The 18,846-nt window shown below is 43.8% G+C and overlaps 3 protein-coding genes across 4 annotated transcripts; 1 reads left to right on the top strand and 2 right to left on the bottom strand.

Annotated features, from left to right (window-relative positions):
• Positions 1-3,438: 3,438 nt before the first annotated feature.
• LOC111232425 (beta-crystallin B1-like) lies at positions 3,439-11,735 on the top strand. Of its 2 annotated transcripts, XM_022759935.1 has the most exons (7): positions 4,004-4,053; positions 9,771-9,890; positions 10,062-10,159; positions 10,269-10,387; positions 10,488-10,620; positions 10,741-10,883; positions 11,019-11,735. In XM_022759935.1, the coding sequence occupies exons 2-7, from the start codon at positions 9,824-9,826 to the stop codon at positions 11,188-11,190; spliced, it is 732 nt and encodes a 243-aa protein (XP_022615656.1). In that variant the 5' UTR covers positions 4,004-4,053; positions 9,771-9,823; the 3' UTR covers positions 11,191-11,735. The 2 variants fall into 2 exon arrangements, with proteins under 2 accessions (XP_022615657.1, XP_022615656.1); XM_022759936.1 differs by lacking the exons at positions 10,062-10,159; positions 10,269-10,387; positions 10,488-10,620; positions 10,741-10,883; positions 11,019-11,735 and having other exon boundaries at positions 3,439-4,053; positions 9,768-9,816.
• Positions 6,279-8,066, bottom strand: LOC111232426 (beta-crystallin A1-like). The gene is made up of 5 exons (XM_022759937.1): positions 7,992-8,066; positions 7,673-7,791; positions 7,117-7,258; positions 6,881-7,023; positions 6,279-6,426 (listed from the first exon to the last, which is right to left on the bottom strand). Exons 1-5 carry the CDS (start codon positions 8,064-8,066, stop codon positions 6,279-6,281), a joined length of 627 nt encoding a protein of 208 aa, XP_022615658.1.
• A 2,336-nt stretch (positions 11,736-14,071) lies between the features above and the next one.
• Positions 14,072-18,301, bottom strand: LOC111232665 (calcium-binding protein 2-like). Its single transcript, XM_022760283.1, has 6 exons — positions 18,267-18,301; positions 15,504-15,534; positions 15,279-15,413; positions 14,854-14,963; positions 14,396-14,543; positions 14,072-14,299 (listed from the first exon to the last, which is right to left on the bottom strand). Exons 1-6 carry the CDS (start codon positions 18,285-18,287, stop codon positions 14,274-14,276), a joined length of 471 nt encoding a protein of 156 aa, XP_022616004.1. The 5' UTR covers positions 18,288-18,301; the 3' UTR covers positions 14,072-14,273.
• Between the last annotated feature and the right edge of the window lie 545 nt (positions 18,302-18,846).

The following is an 18,846-nucleotide window of genomic DNA, read 5'->3' as shown; positions in this document are numbered from 1 at the left end:
GAGAAGGAGAAGCAAGAGGCCATTTCTGCTGCTGCCAAGTTGGGCATCCACGGGCTGGTGGAGGTCAAGAAAAGTGATCATAAAAGCAGAAATGAGGGGGGAGGAGGCCAGCTCACAGAGGTGGGAGTTCAGACAGAGCCACTGATGCTTGAGCAGAATGAGGGGAGACAGGGCAAGTGGAGGAGGGAGGTGAGGGATGGGAGCACTTTCCTGTGGAAGGATACACTATCAGATGTTGAAAAAGACAGGTGGACACAGACAGAGGAGCTGCAGGTAAACACAGCTCCCCCTACTCACTCAGCAGCCTCCTTTGATACCACTGATTTGACTGCTCTCCAAGGTTTAGGGCAGACAGACTCCCATTTTGTTCCCCCTCAAATTCCCTATGTTCCTATATCCCTCGTCTATCCACCAGAGCAAAACCAAACACCCCAACCTTCCTCTTTTCCTGCAGCCTTTATGCAAGATACCACAACAGCTGGACACACATCTGTTACTGTTTTGGCACCACCTTACACCCCTGTGCTCCCGTCCCTCCCGCCTTTTTCCACCCAAACAACCCTGTGTGACGCTGACCCTCACAGCTGGTGGACTGGACCTCAAGAAGCAGCCAGAGATGTTGTAGAGGGTGAAGAATGGCAGGGCAAGCAGTTTGAGCAGTTCCAAGGAAACATCCCAGGATTCATCAACTACTTTCTGAATGCAGACAAAGAGGAGGGTCCCCGCAGGGGGCGACCAAGGCAGAGGCGGGGGGCAGCGGATGGAGATGCCAGGAGAGCAGGGACGGGTGAGAGACGAGCCAGGAGACCACGAGCAAGAACGGCAGGGAGGGGGCGAGGAGGGTTAATGCAGACGGTGGATGTGCAGGACGTCGGGGTGAGCAGGCTGCAGAAGCTGTACCTGCAGAGGTGGGGGATGAGGACATCCAGGACGGGTCAAGGTGGAGGAGCTGCAGGCAGGAAGTTGTACCTGAGAGCAAGAGAGCATCTGAAGCCGACCAGGAGGTATCAGAGGAGAGGAAGGTGCGGCAAAGAGTGGGAGGTCAGCCAGAGTGGAGACATGCTGCCATACAGCGTGGGAGGAGGAGGTGACACACAGTGTGGAGGGAGGAGCACAACACAGCAGTTTAAACAGGTGAGAGCACCGGCTTCTGTTTGTGGTATCAACAAAACACTGAGGTAGACGGGAAGGCTGCTATGGTTTTTCAAAATTTAACTGGAAAACGGTGTTTGATCTCTCAATAAAACAACATTTTAAGAACATTTTACATATGAAATAGAGCATTTTATTTTGAAACAGGATATGAGATGGGTCCACATCTCTGGTCACAGTCCAGAGATGTGATAGGTGGAAACTATCTTTATATTATTCTTTACATATTAAATATTTTATAATATAACAGATAGAGTAGTACAGTAAAACCACAGTTTCCTGAAGTCCAAACTGATGTCTTCATACAGTTTATTTTTGTTTGACCAACAGTCCAAAACCCAAAGACGTTCAGTTAACTATCACAGACCACAAAGTAAAACAGCAAATCATCAATCACAATAGTTGCTCATTGATTTTCCACTGTATAATTAGTAAATACACATTTTATTGTCTTGAACGTTCTGCATTTTTATTGTTTTGTAATTAATACACTTTTCTCCCTGGTTATAGGACGGTCTCCCGGTTGGCAGAGCTCAGAGGGCGAGGGCCAAATCAACAGCATCAGTTTCCTTTCCTTTTCCTCCTCCTCCCATGCGATTCTACAACATTCATACCTTATCTTCCCCCAGCCCCTCCCTCCAGCCTTCTCCGTCTCCCATCATGCTGTCAACTGCAGCCCCCTACGTGTCTCCAGCAACGTCCCTCCTCCACACCACCACCCTCCCTTCTCCAGCCCCTCCACCCCACCAGGACCAGCCTGAGCAAATTGATCGTCTCCTGGAGGAAGTGATGATGGGACTCGACATTTTACCAAACAACAACAACAGTACTCCACACTCTCAACCCCGTCTTCCAGCCAGTAGCAGTAGTTGTACCTACGCCTCCTCTGGGAAGAATTTGACACAGAGCAAACAAGGCTGTACTACTGGTCTCCTGGAAGCAGATCCAGGTGTTCAAGGGTCTACACAAGTTGTTGCTGTAGGAGCCAGCAGTTCCACTTCTGGTGAGGTACCTGATCTGCAGCAGCAGGGAGAGGGAGAGCTGAACGATATGCTGAACCACTTCCTCCAGTCGTTTGAGCGACACATTAACAGCTGTAGTGCCAGGGAAGAGGAAGGGAAGGATGGTGAGACCCCCACAGAGGCTATAAAGTCTAACACTGTCCGGAACAATTACAAAAAAAACAAGATCCGGACCGTAGCAGCCGACTCTACTCGACTACAGAACACACTTGTACCCCGTCCAGTCATACGCTCGCAAACAGCAGAACTGCAGCAGAGTGATGAAGCTGAGACGCGACCAAGCCGTTCCCAGCCAAGCAAAGCCTCTGCTCGTACACCAAAACATGCTGATGGAAAACCAACCAAACGACAGAGCAAGAGAAGAAAAAGCCAATATCTGTTCTCATTAGAGAGAAAGAGGGTGAAAACGCCAATCTCAACAAGTGACGCAAAGATCAAAATCCTTCATGACCGAGAAGACAAACAGCTCAAGCAGATGCCTGTGGTGAAACTGGAGAGGAGAGTCCCGCTGCCTGTCAGAGTTAAACTGCAGGAACACAGCTGTCAGAGTCTGGAAGTCATGGTGACAGACTTTTCTAACTACTCTGATAAGTCTGATAACTGGTGTTATTATGAGGGTCACATTGGATTGTGAGTGGTTTGTCTGTGCTTACATGTATTTCAGGATCCTGCAAAAATAAAGACAAGTTCATCATCAGTGAAATACCCTGGTGGCACATTGTCTCAAAAGAATCAGCCAGTGTTGTGGAGCACAAAGACCTACCCCATCAGGAGTAGGTTTAGAGAAGCGCATATCGTGGTGAGCATTGACCTTTTTTTTTTTTTTTTTTTTTTTTTTACAAGATCAAAAATGTGTTTTCCAAATGTCTTATTCAAATTTAAAGATAGGGCCGCCATGTTTTTACGCTACTGTTTGTAGGCATTTGATAAATGTAATAAAGTTAATTTGCTTTACAGGACACTTTGCCCTTTCTTGAGGGGCAGCTCGCAGAGAAACGACCACCCTCAGCAGGCCAACCGCGCTCCAGGCCAGGCGGGCCCAAGAAAAATGGACAACTTCTCAGTTTATCTAATGGTGGGAGTTCAACACCAACAATTCAGCTGCAGCCTGTAGAGCACTGTGGCACGAATGGACAACTGGAGAAAAATCAAGAGATACATGAGGAAGAGTTGAATGTCCAGCCACAGGAAGAGGCACAAGGACCCACAAGGAGGGGAAAGAAGAGAGGAGAGTCCGGGGAGGAGACAAGCGACGATGCCACTGTGGCCAAAAGGGTTTGCTGTGAGCAAATGGCCCAGCCGACCTCTGAAACATGCATACCCAGCTCTAAATCTGCAGGCTTTGCCTCTGAACAAGCAATAGTGGAGGCAGACGACGTGATCGATGTAGAGACTGTGTCACTGACCAGTGAAGGAGATTTTTTGCAAATAAAAGAACAAGAAGAAAAAAGTACAGTGTGGAGAGAAATCATACTCAGAGAAACAGGAGAAAGCTTGATGGATGAAGAGACGGAGGGCAGTATTGACATAATCGATGTGGATGGAGACACTTATGAAAGAACCGACCAGGAGAAGCACACAGACGACTGCCGAGGACAGACAGAGAGAGACCGCTGCCAGAGCAGAACGGCACCAACTACGTCATATTTTGTTTCACCTCCTCCAAATCCAACAAAAGAGATAAGTGAGAGGTCAAGAGGAAGCTGGGAAGACGAGGACATTGATGTGATTGGAGGTTCCAGCCCTGTCCCTGATCCGGAGGTCATCAGCTGGGCAGAGTCTTCAGAAGGCGAGGAAGGGGAAGGAGACGAGGACGTGGATGTTGTCGGAGAAAAGACAGGCTACGCTTCATCAGTGGTCTTTGCTACAATGATTAAAGGTGAGCTTGTTAACCAAAAATATAAGACTGAGGTGCTCTGACATTAGCATCTGTGGTGACCCAGTACAAACAGACAGAATTGTCATTTACATTTCTACTCGTCTTCTTTACTTTGTATTATTTCTTCCATTTCCCAGAAAATATTGCTGAATTTGTTTCACTTAACTATGAGCTTTAAGGTCAAGTAGAGACATGAATAGTGGCAGAGATCAAGACAAATATGGTTTCATCATAGATGCCTGTTATAAGTGATGTTTTCTGTTTATGTTGTGCTCTTTTGACAATCACGTGGGGGGGGGTTTGTTTTCCGATTCCACCTATGCTTAAGAAAAGAAAAGCTGTGAGCAGCTTGTTCACTATTTGTTCAGACTGAAAAAGAGTAATGTGGTAAAAACCTGAAACAGTTTTGTATCATTGTGCATAAAGCACAAAAACTAAAAGCTAAAGCAAACAACTGTATAGTATGTGGGCAGAGATTTAGTTTCTGCTCTTGAGTTGAGAACACAGGTGACTGGGGTTGTTCTTTTTTTTTGTATTTTGTAGATATTTAACCATTGATTTTATATAAAGAGTTACAAGGTTGTTGCTGCAAGATTAAGTAATTTGTTACTGTTAAACAGATGTGTTCAGAGAAGTTTGTTTTAACTGTCAAGTGTTGAAAACAACACTAACCAAACAGTTTCAGAGGAGATTCACTGGAAAAAAAAAATCAGGTTTATCTGTCAAAGGATTCAAGAGTGTTTTGTTAGTTGTAAATATGACTATGACTGTATTAGTTGTAAATACGATTGATAATGTCCGCCTCTGTTCTGCCACAATTTGTAAATGTCCCAGGAAAACTCTTGTCTTCCTTGTTTTACTGTCGAGTTATGTTTCACAGCGTTCCTCGTGGCACTTTTGAGTCTAGGACTCAGATTTCTACATTAAAGATTTCTCTTGTTTTCCTTGCGTGGTATCAGGTCTATACAACATCAGTGAAAATGAGGCTGTTTGCTTGTGTTTTCTGTATTTGCAGCACATTTTTTATGCTGCATATTGTCAAAATAGCAAATGTATTTCTTAATTTGCTCATGTTTGATTTATTTGCAGCATTTTTCCTGAGCGTAAACTCCGTTGTGGTGAAGATACTTTCTTCATTTTCTGTGTTTTGCCTGTTGTCATGTTTTCTCCAGTCACCGTGCGTTCAGTCCTCTCAACCACCATAATAAATTTAGTACCTTAAATTAGTTAGGCAGGTATAGTTTTAAATACAGATTATCATGTGGTTGCAGGCTTGAGCAAATGTGGTTTTAAACACCACTTAACACCCGACTTGTGAAAAGCTCGTAGTTTCATCCTTCACATCAGTGGGCAGCTTGACTTCAAGTCAGTTACAATGTCATCCAATAGTGACATGGTTTATTTTTTCGAATCACAACATCAGCAGAAACCTCTGACTTATGTAGACATTCCTCTTCTATAGACCTTTTCATACTTTTTACCATTTTGAAAACTTGAACTGTAGTAAACCACAGTCATTGCGTGTGTGTTTCATTCTGCAAAGAGAGGGGAAGAGAGCGAAGTGGACAGCCCACTTTATTCATGCATGTGTGTTTTTCTAAACTTGTCTCAACGCCCATGCTCTCTCAGGCATCACTCACACACTTATCAATAATAAAACAAGAATACATGAATTGAAAATGAGTTTTATTAGTTATCAACCTGTGGATCAACCTCCTACACACAACAACAAAACACATCTGAGCTGCACCACGGCGCAGAGCAGAGTGAGCGCAGCTGGTGAGGTTTTCATGATCGTTCATCTCCCCTCTGTTTGGTGCCAGCTCGCTCAGGAAATGCTCTACTCATCGCCCAGCTCAGGTGAGAGTACAGCCCAGGTGTGTGTTTGCGTGTGTGAGAGCGTAGGGACCTCTAAACCAAGTAAAAAGACACTGTGTGAGTGTCAGTTATGTCAGCGTGTGTGTGTGTATGTGTGGAGCGTGTGTTTCCCTGTGCTTTAACAGTGCGATATTGTCTCTTATCACACTCTGGCAGCGGCTGTAAATCAGTGGTAGTGTTGACTCAGGTTGGGGCGGCTGTTGAGGCTCAAGTCAAGAGGAAGGGAAGGATTGAAGAGAGAAAGAAAGAAATAGAGAGGAGGGGGTTATGGGTTTAGAGAGGGGGAGTCAAGGGGACACGCTGTCCGTGGCGCTGAGGCCACGGCTCGGTCTCAGCCTGTCCTCCTCTCAGTGCTGGATGCGCCTGATGGACTGGATCTGGGGGGTCTGGCAGTGAGAGCCCCAGTTCCTCCAGTGCTGGTAGTCTCCACTGTGTCTCTCACACTCCATGATGTACTGCTGGCCCCTATAGCCAGGGTACTGGTAGCACACAAAGCTGTGGGATAGACAGAGAAAGCGGTGAGGGTTAGTGGGACTATTTTAGGAGTGTGGCAGAGAGGGGATTTAGTACATGCTCAGAGCTTTCAGCTGGTATGTCTATTACATACAATACAAGCTAGTGAGGGATTATAGGGGTGGACAGACATGTCTATTTGGGAAGTGTGAAGGTTGAATTAGATGATGCTTAATGGTCCATGTGGTGATTTTGGGTCATTAAAGCAAGAGAAAATAAGGATAGGAAAGAAAAAGCAATAGAGAAATACACAAGAGTTAATGTAAGAAAACTCAGTTTAACTGAGAGATCAATGTTGATAAATATTAATGGATGGTCAAGTGTACATTCCTTGAAGGATCATTTATAGAGACAATTGTTCAGGTTTTGCAAATAAACATCCCACTGGTACAGTTTACACCATCAAATTTACACCGACAAATTTGTGATAACTCACGCGCCGCACTGCACATGCATGGAGCCAACTTCAGGCATCATCCAGCCCATGCCCTGCAGAGAGGGGTAGTCGTCACAGATCTCCACACTGCGGCCCATGAAGTTCTCTCTCTCAAAGATGATCATGCGACTACTCTGGTGGGACTGTAAGGGTGAAAGAAACATTTGTCTTTTTTTTTGGATTGCCGAGGTAATTGCTGACTGTCACATGAACACTAGGAGTCAGGATGTACTCACGGCGCAGTAGATGGGGCGCAGAGACATGAGGCGCTCCACGTGGTAGGAGAGGGAACCGCTGTAAGCGTCCCAGTGGGGGTACTCTCCTCTCTCCAGGATGAACTGCTGGCCCTGGAAGTCATGGTGCTCAAAACCCACCCAGCTTCACGGAGAGAGAGAGAGAGAGAGAGAGAGAGAGAGAATGGCCTGTTTACATGATAATACACACACATCACTTTATTGTGTACAAAATTGAGGAAGTTTCTTTGTGTAATCTAACTTAGACCCTAAATTAGAAGCCCTTTGGAGAGTTATTGTACATCTTTTAAACAGGCAGATACACCAAATGTGCAAACTATTAAGGACATCATTCATGTTAAAGTTCAGCTCCCTTTACATACTCCACATCTCATCTGTCTCAGTGCGTAAAGCATCCAACATGACTCTTTGTGTTTGGGACGGATGTATTAAAGGAGATAATAGTTTACCTTGACGATCATTTCATTTAGTTTTCTACACTCACTGCACTGGGTCTTATTTTTGTCTTGTTGACAGAGTCAAAGTCTGTGAGACTTACGCTCCGCTCTCCACCCTGATGGAGCGGATGTTGTCCAGTCCACACTCCTGGATGTTGCAGCACTCGGAGGTGAACTCCAGGCACTTGCCCTGGAAATGCTCCTGCTCGAACACAGTCACCTGTGAGGGAGGAGCAGGGGGATTAATCAGCAGTCATCAACATCAAGTATAGGGATGCACACAACACTGTGTAACAAGTGTAACCCATAAATGCTTCCTACTCCTCCTGATCCACCTTTAAAAAATCTTATCTTGGTAACATAAGGGAGTGCACTGATGTGAGTACAGTCAAGTGTGTGTGTGTGTGTGTGTGTGTTTACCTTGAAGAAAGGAGCCATGCCCATTCCTGAGTTGACCAGTGGCTGCATCATTGGGGATCTTGTAGTTCTGTACATCTTTACGCCTGCGGTGGAACATGAGGACAGAGAGAAGGAGGTAAAGAAAACCAGGCAGGAGAGGGAATATATCAGAGCATCAGCCATTCAATAACATAATAACCTGTTTAGCAAGTTGTTTTAAATTAGTTTTAAGCATGATGGTGTTCAACACAGTGTCACTTCCAATTATCAGAGGAACACTTTTTTATTTAGCTGCAATATTTTGACAGAATTCATAAAACTCTTAAACTGAATAGTTAGTGGGGTCTGGGCAAAAACAATTTACTTTTTCAATCAAAAATCAAATAGAAGTGAAATATATTAAAACTGTTCAATTACAAGTTTGATCAAATCTGGTAGCCGTTACTGTACAGGTGTTTCAGAAAGTGCTTTTGGTTTTCAGTGGCTGTGTGAAGCGCATGGAGCGCACCTGTGTGTCTGACCTGAGCTGAGTTGAGAGCAGAGATGCAGCCTTACCTAGATTGGCACTTTATTGGAAGAGCTCGGGAGTGGTACGCGCCTACCGCCTGCCTCGCGTAGAGCTTTGAGAGAACCTGGCGCTTCAGTTTTATACCGACGGTCGGGGAGCGCGCCTTCAGCTGCGCGTCCACGGCTCTGACTGGGACCATGCACACCGTCACAGCGGCAGCAGCGCGGCGCGCTCTCGGTGCGCCTGGCGTGGCCGCTGGGCGCTGTTGTCCTGCTGCAGCGGCCAGCTCAGCAGATCCTATAGTGCTGCTGGTGTTCTGAAACAAAGGCGCTCCGGTATGTTCGGGCCCCGGTCAGCAGTCCAGCGCGTGCCCAGGCACAAAGGGCCGGGATCGGGGTGGAGAATGTGGGGATTAACGGCGGAGCAGAGGCACCGCGGGGCACACAGAAGGAGATAACCGGGTGGGTCTGGATGAATGTGTAGAAATGTTAAGGGATAGTAAAGGTTTCATTTCCCCCCTCTTCGTTTAACGGAATCTCATTGTCATCTTGTGCGCGCACTCTCAAGGGTGCAGGTAGACTACACTTGTGTGCACATAGATGATGTCTATGGTTTAACTTGACCAATGGTTTTTCAATAAGGGGTCATGGCCTGATTTTGATTTTCACTCATTTAGACTCATTAGTGAAGGATTTCCCTGCAGTTACATCACCATTTAAACAGTTATAAGTTGCACCAATTAAAAAAAAATTACCTTAGCTTTTGTTTCATAAAACAAATGTGGGTCTGTGGTCCTATACATCTACAATGGGGTCTACCAGATGGAAAGTTTGGTGAATTCAGACCTTAATTTGTGAAGCATTTCATTCAGATTTATGTATCAGACATGAATGAACTCCTCTGACATTATCTGGAAACATGTTGTAGCTTGGAACATTTCTGTTAAATGACATTGAACTTTATCCACCTTATCTGAAAACCTGAGGTTATAATTCATGTCACTGTTTGCAATCAGTGCAATCCGTCTATCTATACTGGTTTATATTAGGAATAAGTTGATTGTTATGGTATAGAAAATGAATTATAGATTTTTAATTATGGTTTAAGTTACATGCACTACTTTTAAACTTGACCTCAGGAATCCAACTTGTACTTTTCTAGTTCTGTTAGTAACTGGGCTTCAGTCTATTCTCCAGCTTCTGTCAGTCGTCCTCTGCCTCCGCCCATCCCCTCTGTCCGTCCCTCTCTGATGATGTGGGGTTTCTTTTGTCTCTCGTCTCTGACCTCAGCAGGTTTGTTTCTCTCCCCATAATCCCTCTCCTGTGGGCGCCAGCGTATAAAAGGCATGGGCGCACTCCGAGCCACACACACTCTGAGTGAGGTTTCGGCACAGGCATCGCACACACAGACAGGTAAGGTGCACACATGCGTAATGTAAACCTGCAGGTGTGTGGAGATACAAAGCAGGAGGGTTAGACTGGAAAATACAGATTACTCTATATATTTTTATACATCCTCTATCATTCCCGTATATTTGTCACATGATTGTACCCCTCAATGTTTTTTCCTCTCTTTCCATCCAGTAATCATGTCCAGTGGAGATAAGTCCAAGACTTCTTCCCAGACTGACGGGAAGGCTGCTCAGAGCAAGAAGTCTGAGATGGGAATGATGTCCTACAAGGTGGGTGGCTCTCACATTACACTTCATCTTTACACGGAGATGAAAGTTGCTCATATCTATTTAGTTTGTTGCTGTACTGACTTGTCTGTGTGCATCTTGTCTCCTCCAGATGTACGTGTTCGACCAGGAGAACTTCCAGGGTCGCATGATCGAGATCAGCAACGAGTGCATGAATGTGTGTGAGCTGGGCATGGACCGCGTGCGTTCCCTGCGCGTTGAGTGTGGACCGTAAGTATCTCAAAGGAGACATAGGCCTATGTGTTTTCACATTTCAAACAGATCCTGTAGCCTTGCCTGGATACTTCATAACATCTCATGTCATCTGCAGCTTCGTGGGCTTTGAGCAGATGAACTTCTGTGGCGAGATGTACATCCTGGAGAAGGGAGAGTATCCTCGCTGGGACTCCTGGAGCAACTGCCAGAAGAACGACTACCTGCTGTCCTTCAGGCCTGTCAAAATGGTAAAAAAAACAAAAAAACATCTTTTATCTGTTTCATTCCTCTCTTGTCTATTTTTTCTGTCTCTTTTGCTTTAGACTTTTCTCTGACCTCATCTTTCCCCATGCATTTCTCTCTTCCAGGACCCTGAGAAGCACAAGATCTGCCTGTACGAGGTGGGAGAGTTCAAGGGCCGCAAGATGGAGATCATGGACGATGACGTTCCCAGCCTGTTCTCCTATGGCTTCACCGACAGAGTCGGCAGTATCATTGTCAGCTGTGGAACGTGAGTGTCTGCTGCAGATGACTGTACAGTGGTTGCAGCTCACATATGAGGTTGAGAGCTCAAAGGCAGGACTCAAATGACATAAAAAGACATAAAATCAATCCTATACTGACACTTTTCCTCTGTCTTTCCCAGCTGGGTGGGATACCAGTTCCCTGGATACCGTGGCAGCCAGTACCTGCTGGAGAAGGGCGACTTCAGGCACTTCAACGAGTATGGCGCCCGCCATCCTCAGTTCCAGTCCGTGAGGCGTATCCGTGACATGCAGTGGCACCAACAGGGCTGCTACACCATGGCCAGCAAGTGAGGTTCAGGCAAGGAGAGAAAGAGAAAGAGCGGAGGTGAGGGAGAGGGGCGGAGGAAGAGGGAAAGGGGGAGAGATGTCTGAGGCCTTTACCTCAGTACCTTAAACGGTCTAATGCAGTGAGGGGAAGGGTGAGGATCTAGATCTGCCCCTGATCGGAGACAACACCTCAGTGGAAGGACCATCCTCCATTCCTCTCTGTCTCTACTTTTCTCTTTCTCCCCTATGGGCTGAGCTTTGCTTTCCCCCCCTTTCACCCTTTTTTAGTCCCTCACTTCATTCCCCTCCACTGTCATCTGAGACACCAAAGAGGGAGCACAAAGCCTCTTGCTGTTTTACACACGATTCTCGGCTCAGGGTATGATGCACCATGGGAAACGTCCCTTGAGCCCCCTACCCCCCGTCTTCTTGCCCCTGTGCACTGCACACTCTCTCTGCTGTACAGAATCCTGGCCAAGTTTTCAATAAAATGGAAAATCTTGATTTCAAAGATGCTGTCTTTGTTACTTATTACTGAAAAATCCCCCGAATGAAAATCTTAGTGAACAAAACTGGTAAAATAAAATGTTGAGATGAATAATCAGATTTGATCATTTATCAATCGCTGGTTTTTTGCTCAGTATTTTGGATGCTAACTGGACATCAAATATTATTTCATGATTGACTTAAAACTTTAACCAGTAGTTATTTGTTCATAGTTTTCTTTGTGAAAATGTGGTAAGGCAAATAAACAGTCCTATTATGCTCATGTTGAATGGGATTTAAAAGGCTTGCATTGTCATCAAGTAGTGTTTTGTTTAAAAAAAAAAAAAGAAAGTGTGTAGTGTATAGAAAAGTTGGCCAACAGGGCAGTATCAGTCCTGTGAAGCTGATCATGTGACATAGTTGCCAGATTGTGTCACACAGGCTTTGTAAGAAAACAACAGGACAGACCGAATTTTCTGCTGATAGGATCACATCACATCTAAATTGAATCATATCTTCTTTTTATACTTTCATATTGAATACACGGGGGCATCTGAGGAAATGGATTAGTTTGCTCTCAGTGCAGTCTGCATTGCCATCTCCCTCGCTGTCATGAAGCAAGAAATGCTGTGCTAGTTCCCAAACCTTTCTGACATGACCTCCTTTGCAAACTGAAAAAAATGTACACCCCCACCCTGACACCTGAACAACAACATGGGGAGACTACAGTACAAACGAATGTAGGAAAGTTGAATTTATTTAAATAACACTTCAAGAATTTGGATTGCATTTTTTTTACCCCACGTTTCTTATTAGTTTCTGTTTTACAAATAAAAAATTCAAAGTAAACTTTGCCATCAAGTGACCAAAATGACACAGAACAAATGAATAATGAGCGGGAAATATTATTAAACGCATATTTTCAGTTACGTGTAACCAAAGTGCTTTATATGGTTGAGCTGAGATAGAGAGAGTACGAGTGTCATGTTTTGCCATGGCAGACACTTTTTGTTAGTTTTATTTTGGACTTTTTGCACTTCCTGTTTTATTTTGTATTGGTTTCCTTGTGTGTCTGTGTTATGCTTCTTGTCTTGGTCTCGTTTCTGTGTAGTGATTGTCTGCCCCGCCCTAATGTGTTTCACCTGTGTGCAATCACCTTGCCTCCTGTGTCTATATAGTCTTTGTGCTCCCCTTTGTCTGTGTTGGTTCGTCTGTTTAGTTCAGGGTTTGTTCACGTCTGTTCATGTCTGTTCTTTGTTAAATAAACCTGCCTGCACCGTCTCCCATGTGTTGGCTGCATTTGGGTCCAACTTACCTCAACATCCTGACAACGAGCTGTTGTATATTTACACTTTATACTTACATTGTTTTGAAACTGACCACATGTATTATAGTCAGTGTTTATACTTCAATATAATTTGTAGAACATTTGTAGAATAAATATATACAATATATGAAATGAATTTTATATATTATATATATATATATATACAATTTAATTAGAAAATAATTTTTTTATTCCGTCTACAGTGAAAATCTGTAACTGAACTTCTTTGAGACTGTGGTTGAACTTACTGTTTGTGCACTGCAGGCTCATTGCTCAGAAACAGCATTAAGATGAGAGACAGCTGTGTCCCAGGGGTCAGGTCCTCAGGTCCTCCACGTGTCCCTTATATTTGCTGGACAGGGAGAGACCATCAGCCACATAAGCTACTGTACTTTGTGAATGCTTATCGTTGATGCAGTGTGCCACAGAGGCTCTAGTCTTTGTGGAACGATACAGTGTTACTGATATTATCCTTTGAAACAATGTTAGTTTTAACAGTAGGATCACAGATGCTAACATCAGCCCTGAAGTTAAAGTAAAAGCAGCTCCCTGTGCTTCTCATAACTGTTTAATACCCAACTCCACTCAAGACTGATTCTGTCAGAACTTTCAAGTTTACATGTAACGCAAGAGAGGAAACGTTAAATATGCTAAATATGTTCATGTTTATGTGTACCCTCTGACTTGTTTGGAACTATTGATATTTTCATACGCACTATGTTTACTTCAGCACAGACAGTGTATGCTCTTGTTTAGGCCCCAAACTTCTCTTTTGCCAATGTACTCGATTTACTGTGCTGCATGCTGTTGACGTTACAAACTCTGTATTTATGGAGCTTAATAAGGTCATTGGATGTCACATCTTTCACAAGTTCACCTGGTTGGAATAATTTGCCCATTCATTGAATTTTTGTACATTTCTTTAATGAAAAAAACTTAAGAGTTTTACAAACAAGATTTTACACTCAAAGGACAAACACCTATATATAAAAATACATCTAAAAAACACAAAGTCTATGAAGCTTTTGATATGTTTCACAGCTGTTATAATGCTCTATAGTGTTGCACCGTGAGATCAGAAGTGGACAGTCATGTTATTTGTAGGCTGGATGCTATTTGTCTATTCAAAGCCTTTTTTTTTTTTTCGTTTTCCTTTATTTAATATAAAAATATAATTTTAGATGCCTGCTCCTAAGAGCAGATGAAGAATGGTCACCACATGTGCAGTGTGTTCTCTTATCCAGCAGTTGCATAATGTCTGTCTGTCCATCTGACATGTGGGCAGCTGAACCAGTCAGCGGGACATCATTCGCACAAACTCTGAAAAAACACAAGACAGAGGAGTGAGGGGGAGGAAGATGAGGATGAACATCTTTGCCAAAGACATTCCATAAAAGCAAAGAGGATTTCTCTTACCCTCAAAGTCCACCAGACCGTCTCCGTTGAGGTCGACATCTCGGAGGATCTCGTTGATCTCTCTGTTGGTCACTTGTTCTCCCATCAGCTTCTTCATGGCCTCACGCAGCTCCGTTAGGCTGATCTGCCCGTCACCGTTAGAGTCAAACTGGACACAAAGGGAGACACTGAGGATCACATCACAGGACAAATGACAGGGGGAAAGCTGAATGTGAATTGCCTTTTTCTTTCCACACGGTTCTTATTAGTCTCTGTTGTACAAATAAAAAAAATATACGGTTAACTTTGCTTTATTTTGTTCCCTATCAAAAATCTGTCCATCTTGTGTGGATCTTGCTAAACCTGGAGCTAGCCTCGCCTGCGCTCTTGTCTCTTCATTGTTTCCAAATGAATCAGAGGTTAGAGTTAAACAAAATGTTCCAACAGCCAGCTTTAATTAACAACATGTATATCCTGACCTCTTTGAATGCATCTCGTAGTTCTTTGACTCCGATCATGTCTGCTGTCTCCGCCAGCATCTTGGGTCCCATCAGCTCCACAAAGTCCTCAAAGTCCACTTTACCTCCACCTGCAGGACACACACACAGAGACTACCATGGAGCTCAGCTGGAAGTATAGGATAACTTTCTGCAACTAACATTTTCATTATGTTCTGCTCAGTTGTACTGTTTCTGCTCCTATTCTATTCTATTCTACTCTACATTGTTCAATTAAATTCAATTCAATTCAATTATGTTCTCTTCTATCCTATTTTATTCTGTTCTGTTCTGTTCTGTTCTGTTCTATTCTGCTTTGTTCTGTTCTGTTCTGTTCTGTTCTGCTCTGTTCTATTCTGCTCTGTTCTGTTCTGTTCTGTTCTATTTCAGGCTGCTGTTCCACTCACAGATCTGCTGGCTCAGCTCGATGAGCTCCATCTCTGTGGGCATGTATCCCATGGTCCTCATACACTCTCCCAGGTCTTTATGGCTGATGTAGCCGTCTTTATTCTTATCAAACTCCACAAACGCTTCACGGAGCTCTGGTGAAAACACACATTCATAGTCAGTTGGCGCATTAAGGCACGTGAAGCAGAAACACACTCTGCTGTGCTGTAGATAAATCATCTCACCATCAATCTCCTCTGGTCTCAGCTCTCTGTCCTGTTGGAGGGAGAAGTTTCACACATTAGCCTCTCACTTCATACTGTACAAAACATCTCTCTCTCTCTCTCTCTCTCTCTCTCTCTCACTCATACACATACACACACACACAGAGAGAGAGAGAGAGAGAAAGAGAGAGAGAGAGAGAGGATATTTGGAAAGCTTGTTTGGCATAGTAGAGATATAAACACTGTCTGATTTAGAGCATCACTGCAGCAACAGTCATACAAGCATGTAAACACACACACACACACACACACACACACACACATTAATAATGACACAGTGGCACATTGAACAAGGAAGAAATGAAACACAAACATCAAGTGATCAGATCAACACAGAACAAATGAATAATGAGTGGGAATATCATGAAACACATATTTTCAGTTATGTATAACCAAAGTCCTGAATTCTGGACTTTGATGTTATATGGTTGAACTGAGTTAGAGAGTGTATGAGATGTTGTACATTAAAATTGTTTTAAAACTGACGATGTATTATGGTCAGGGTTTTATACTATACACATTTTCAAATGTGGAAGAGTGACGGTGATTCAGCGCTGCGTGTTTTTACATTTGTTCGGTAAGCTGTATTACTGTAGACAGACAAACCGGTGCATCTCGAAATGAAAATCTGTCTAAATCTGTATGGATTAAATTGTATACCACAATATGATATACAGTATATGACAATTCATATTGCACAAATCACAAGTGGCAACCAGACTAGTTGTGGGTGGTTGCCGGGCAACAAACATCGAGAGATTAGGATATCTGGGAGGTTTAGTTGGTAAAGATACCTTTGGACACGTGCCCACTGTTGAGACACACACATATGATGTATGTCAATATACTGGATGCACATAGCACTCAAGCTCACACGCAAGCCCGTCCATACAAAAGAACACACTCATACAGTGGAAGTTGGGATTCAGTACAAAGTTAAAGTAAGAGCTTTAGAGAGGGAACAATATGAGACAAATCCTCTGAGATCACTTTATTTACTTTGGTTGCTCTGATGAAAGACTTTTATCACATGATAAAACTAAACAGACAGCGACTCAAATCCAAACTGAATTATAAATAGACGTCCTCTAATTTGTTAACAAGGGACTTTACAACAACATTAATGGAATTCATTCTAGTTTGACATGAACAAAGAATGAATATGGTTTTTTACTTTTTCCCAGAGCCACAGAAGCAAACTTGTGCTCCCATGTTGTAAAAGTACCCAGTCCTAATAAACATATCAACTGAAATAATAAAGTAATTAAAATGAGATTTAGACACAAGTCCTCGCTACACAGCTTCAAGAGTGGGTAAAAATGTTCCTGGATAATTAAGCATCTTATTATTTTAGTTTATATTGTGCTTTTTTGGTGTATATACTATTACCAATGAAATCTGTAATCAGTCAAATTACAACTAACTGTTATTCAGTGACCCAAGAATCCTCAGGGGCCCTCTGTGGGGCCTTGGGGAAACTTGATGTGGTTGGAAATTCATCCTTGTCCTCCACAGCACCACACATTTTAGCATATAGCTCCACACAGTCAGTCAATAATTTTCCATGGAACTGAATGATCGACCTCTTTCAGCATGAGTGGTGCCAAGAGGTTTGATCGTCTGACCCGGACCAGAGAGAGGTGATGTGGTGGGATGACACAGCTGGTATGGTGGAGAGCAGGAGTGAGGGTCAGCTACAATGTGAGGAAGAAAATGAATCGAAACGAGTGGAAAAAGTTGCACCGGGGTTGTGTGAGGACACAGTGTGCACACTTTGTGTACATACGAGTGTCTGAGAAAAGCCCCGTTTAAGGAAGATACAGGCCGGACCCACGATGTTGTGCAGCATGTTGCAGTTCTTCACCAAGGCACCGACGGGATCCTTGAACGGCTTATCCTCCATGTCCTGATCCTCCTGTCCCTCTGGCTGCAGACCCTGCTGGCCCACTGCCCTCACCTTACCCCGGAGGGGCCCCTCCATTACCCCCTTTAGAGACAGACCAGGCTGTTAACCTGCCATGCTCATTCTCAGTCACACACTGTCTCTATGACTGATTTCTTCACACACAAAAACACAATCTGATCTTTCAAGGAACAAGGTTAGCACCCTCTGTTTCCTAGTCATGCAAACATTAGATAGAATGAGGCTGTAAGCCTGGATTACATAAACTGCTTATTATTTCAAGGCAATCCACTCACATCAGATATTTTTCTCGCTGTGACAAACTGTCTTGATCTCGACCGTCTCCTTCTGCATCCGTCCTGCTGCCTGTCTTACAATGCTGACAGTCACTGAGTTAATTCCACTGAGTGTCTGGTCTAATGACTGACGTCTTGTATCAGTACATAATACTATTACAGTAAGAAGTTGCACATTGTGTGACATTTTATATGAGAGGGTTCAAAACAATCAGTGCAGAGATTTCACCATATATGTCTGATGTTTCCTGCATTTACAATAATATAAGATGAATCAAAATAGCATTCAAAGTTTGTTATGAAAGCACCAAAAGCAAGTAAGGGGGCGACTGAGCTTGGATTGTTTTGCAACATATACTGTTTCCAAAGGTCAATAATGAACTTTCATGCTCAAAGTTGCAGAGATGTTTTAACCAAGCACAGTAAACCACACAAATACAAATTATTAATATCTATAATGCAAGCAAAAGCATGAAGCTGCATCCAGCTGCAAAGCCTAACACAGATGAGAAGGATTGCTCTTACCTTCGTCATTTTGTCTTTCATAGATGGTTTGGTGCAGTTGCCCATTACCAAACCTCTCCTGAGCAACAAGCAATCTCACCCTTTTCCACTGAAACTTTGTTCAGTTCTTATTTGTCTGTTTTTCAGCTCCTCTTCTCCCTTTTTTTCATCTGCCTTGTTTCTTTGGGCTTCAGAGGAGCAGCTCAGGTTCAAGCGCTGAAGTCAGAGACAATGGTTCTGAGCGTCCCATGCTGGTTGCTACTGGTCACATCTGATACTACACAGATGAAAACCAGCTCTAATCCATGCAAGAGGGATCCTGAATGACTCCACCCATGTCTATATATGATCCAGAGTCCAGCGATGTCACTAAACAAAGAGGCAGGAAACCAAACAACCTCCACTAAAACCAGTTCACTCGGGTGTCACCTCAGGGCAAGAGAGCATAACTGTCTCTTTTCTCTTTACAACTGATCAACACTTTTAACCCCCCCCCCCCCCCGCCCCCCCATGCCCCTTCCCTCTCTCTCTTTCCTTTTCAGTCATTCTCTCTCTCCCCCTCCTCCCTCCCTCTCCTCTCTCATTCACATGTCACATCAAC

This window comes from Seriola dumerili, unplaced genomic scaffold, assembly GCF_002260705.1.
Source record: "Seriola dumerili isolate Sdu_G_001 unplaced genomic scaffold, Sdu_1.0 BDQW01000331.1, whole genome shotgun sequence".
In the NCBI taxonomy this organism is placed as follows: Eukaryota; Metazoa; Chordata; class Actinopteri; order Carangiformes; family Carangidae; genus Seriola; species Seriola dumerili.
This window is presented reverse-complemented; position numbering and strand designations above follow the sequence as displayed.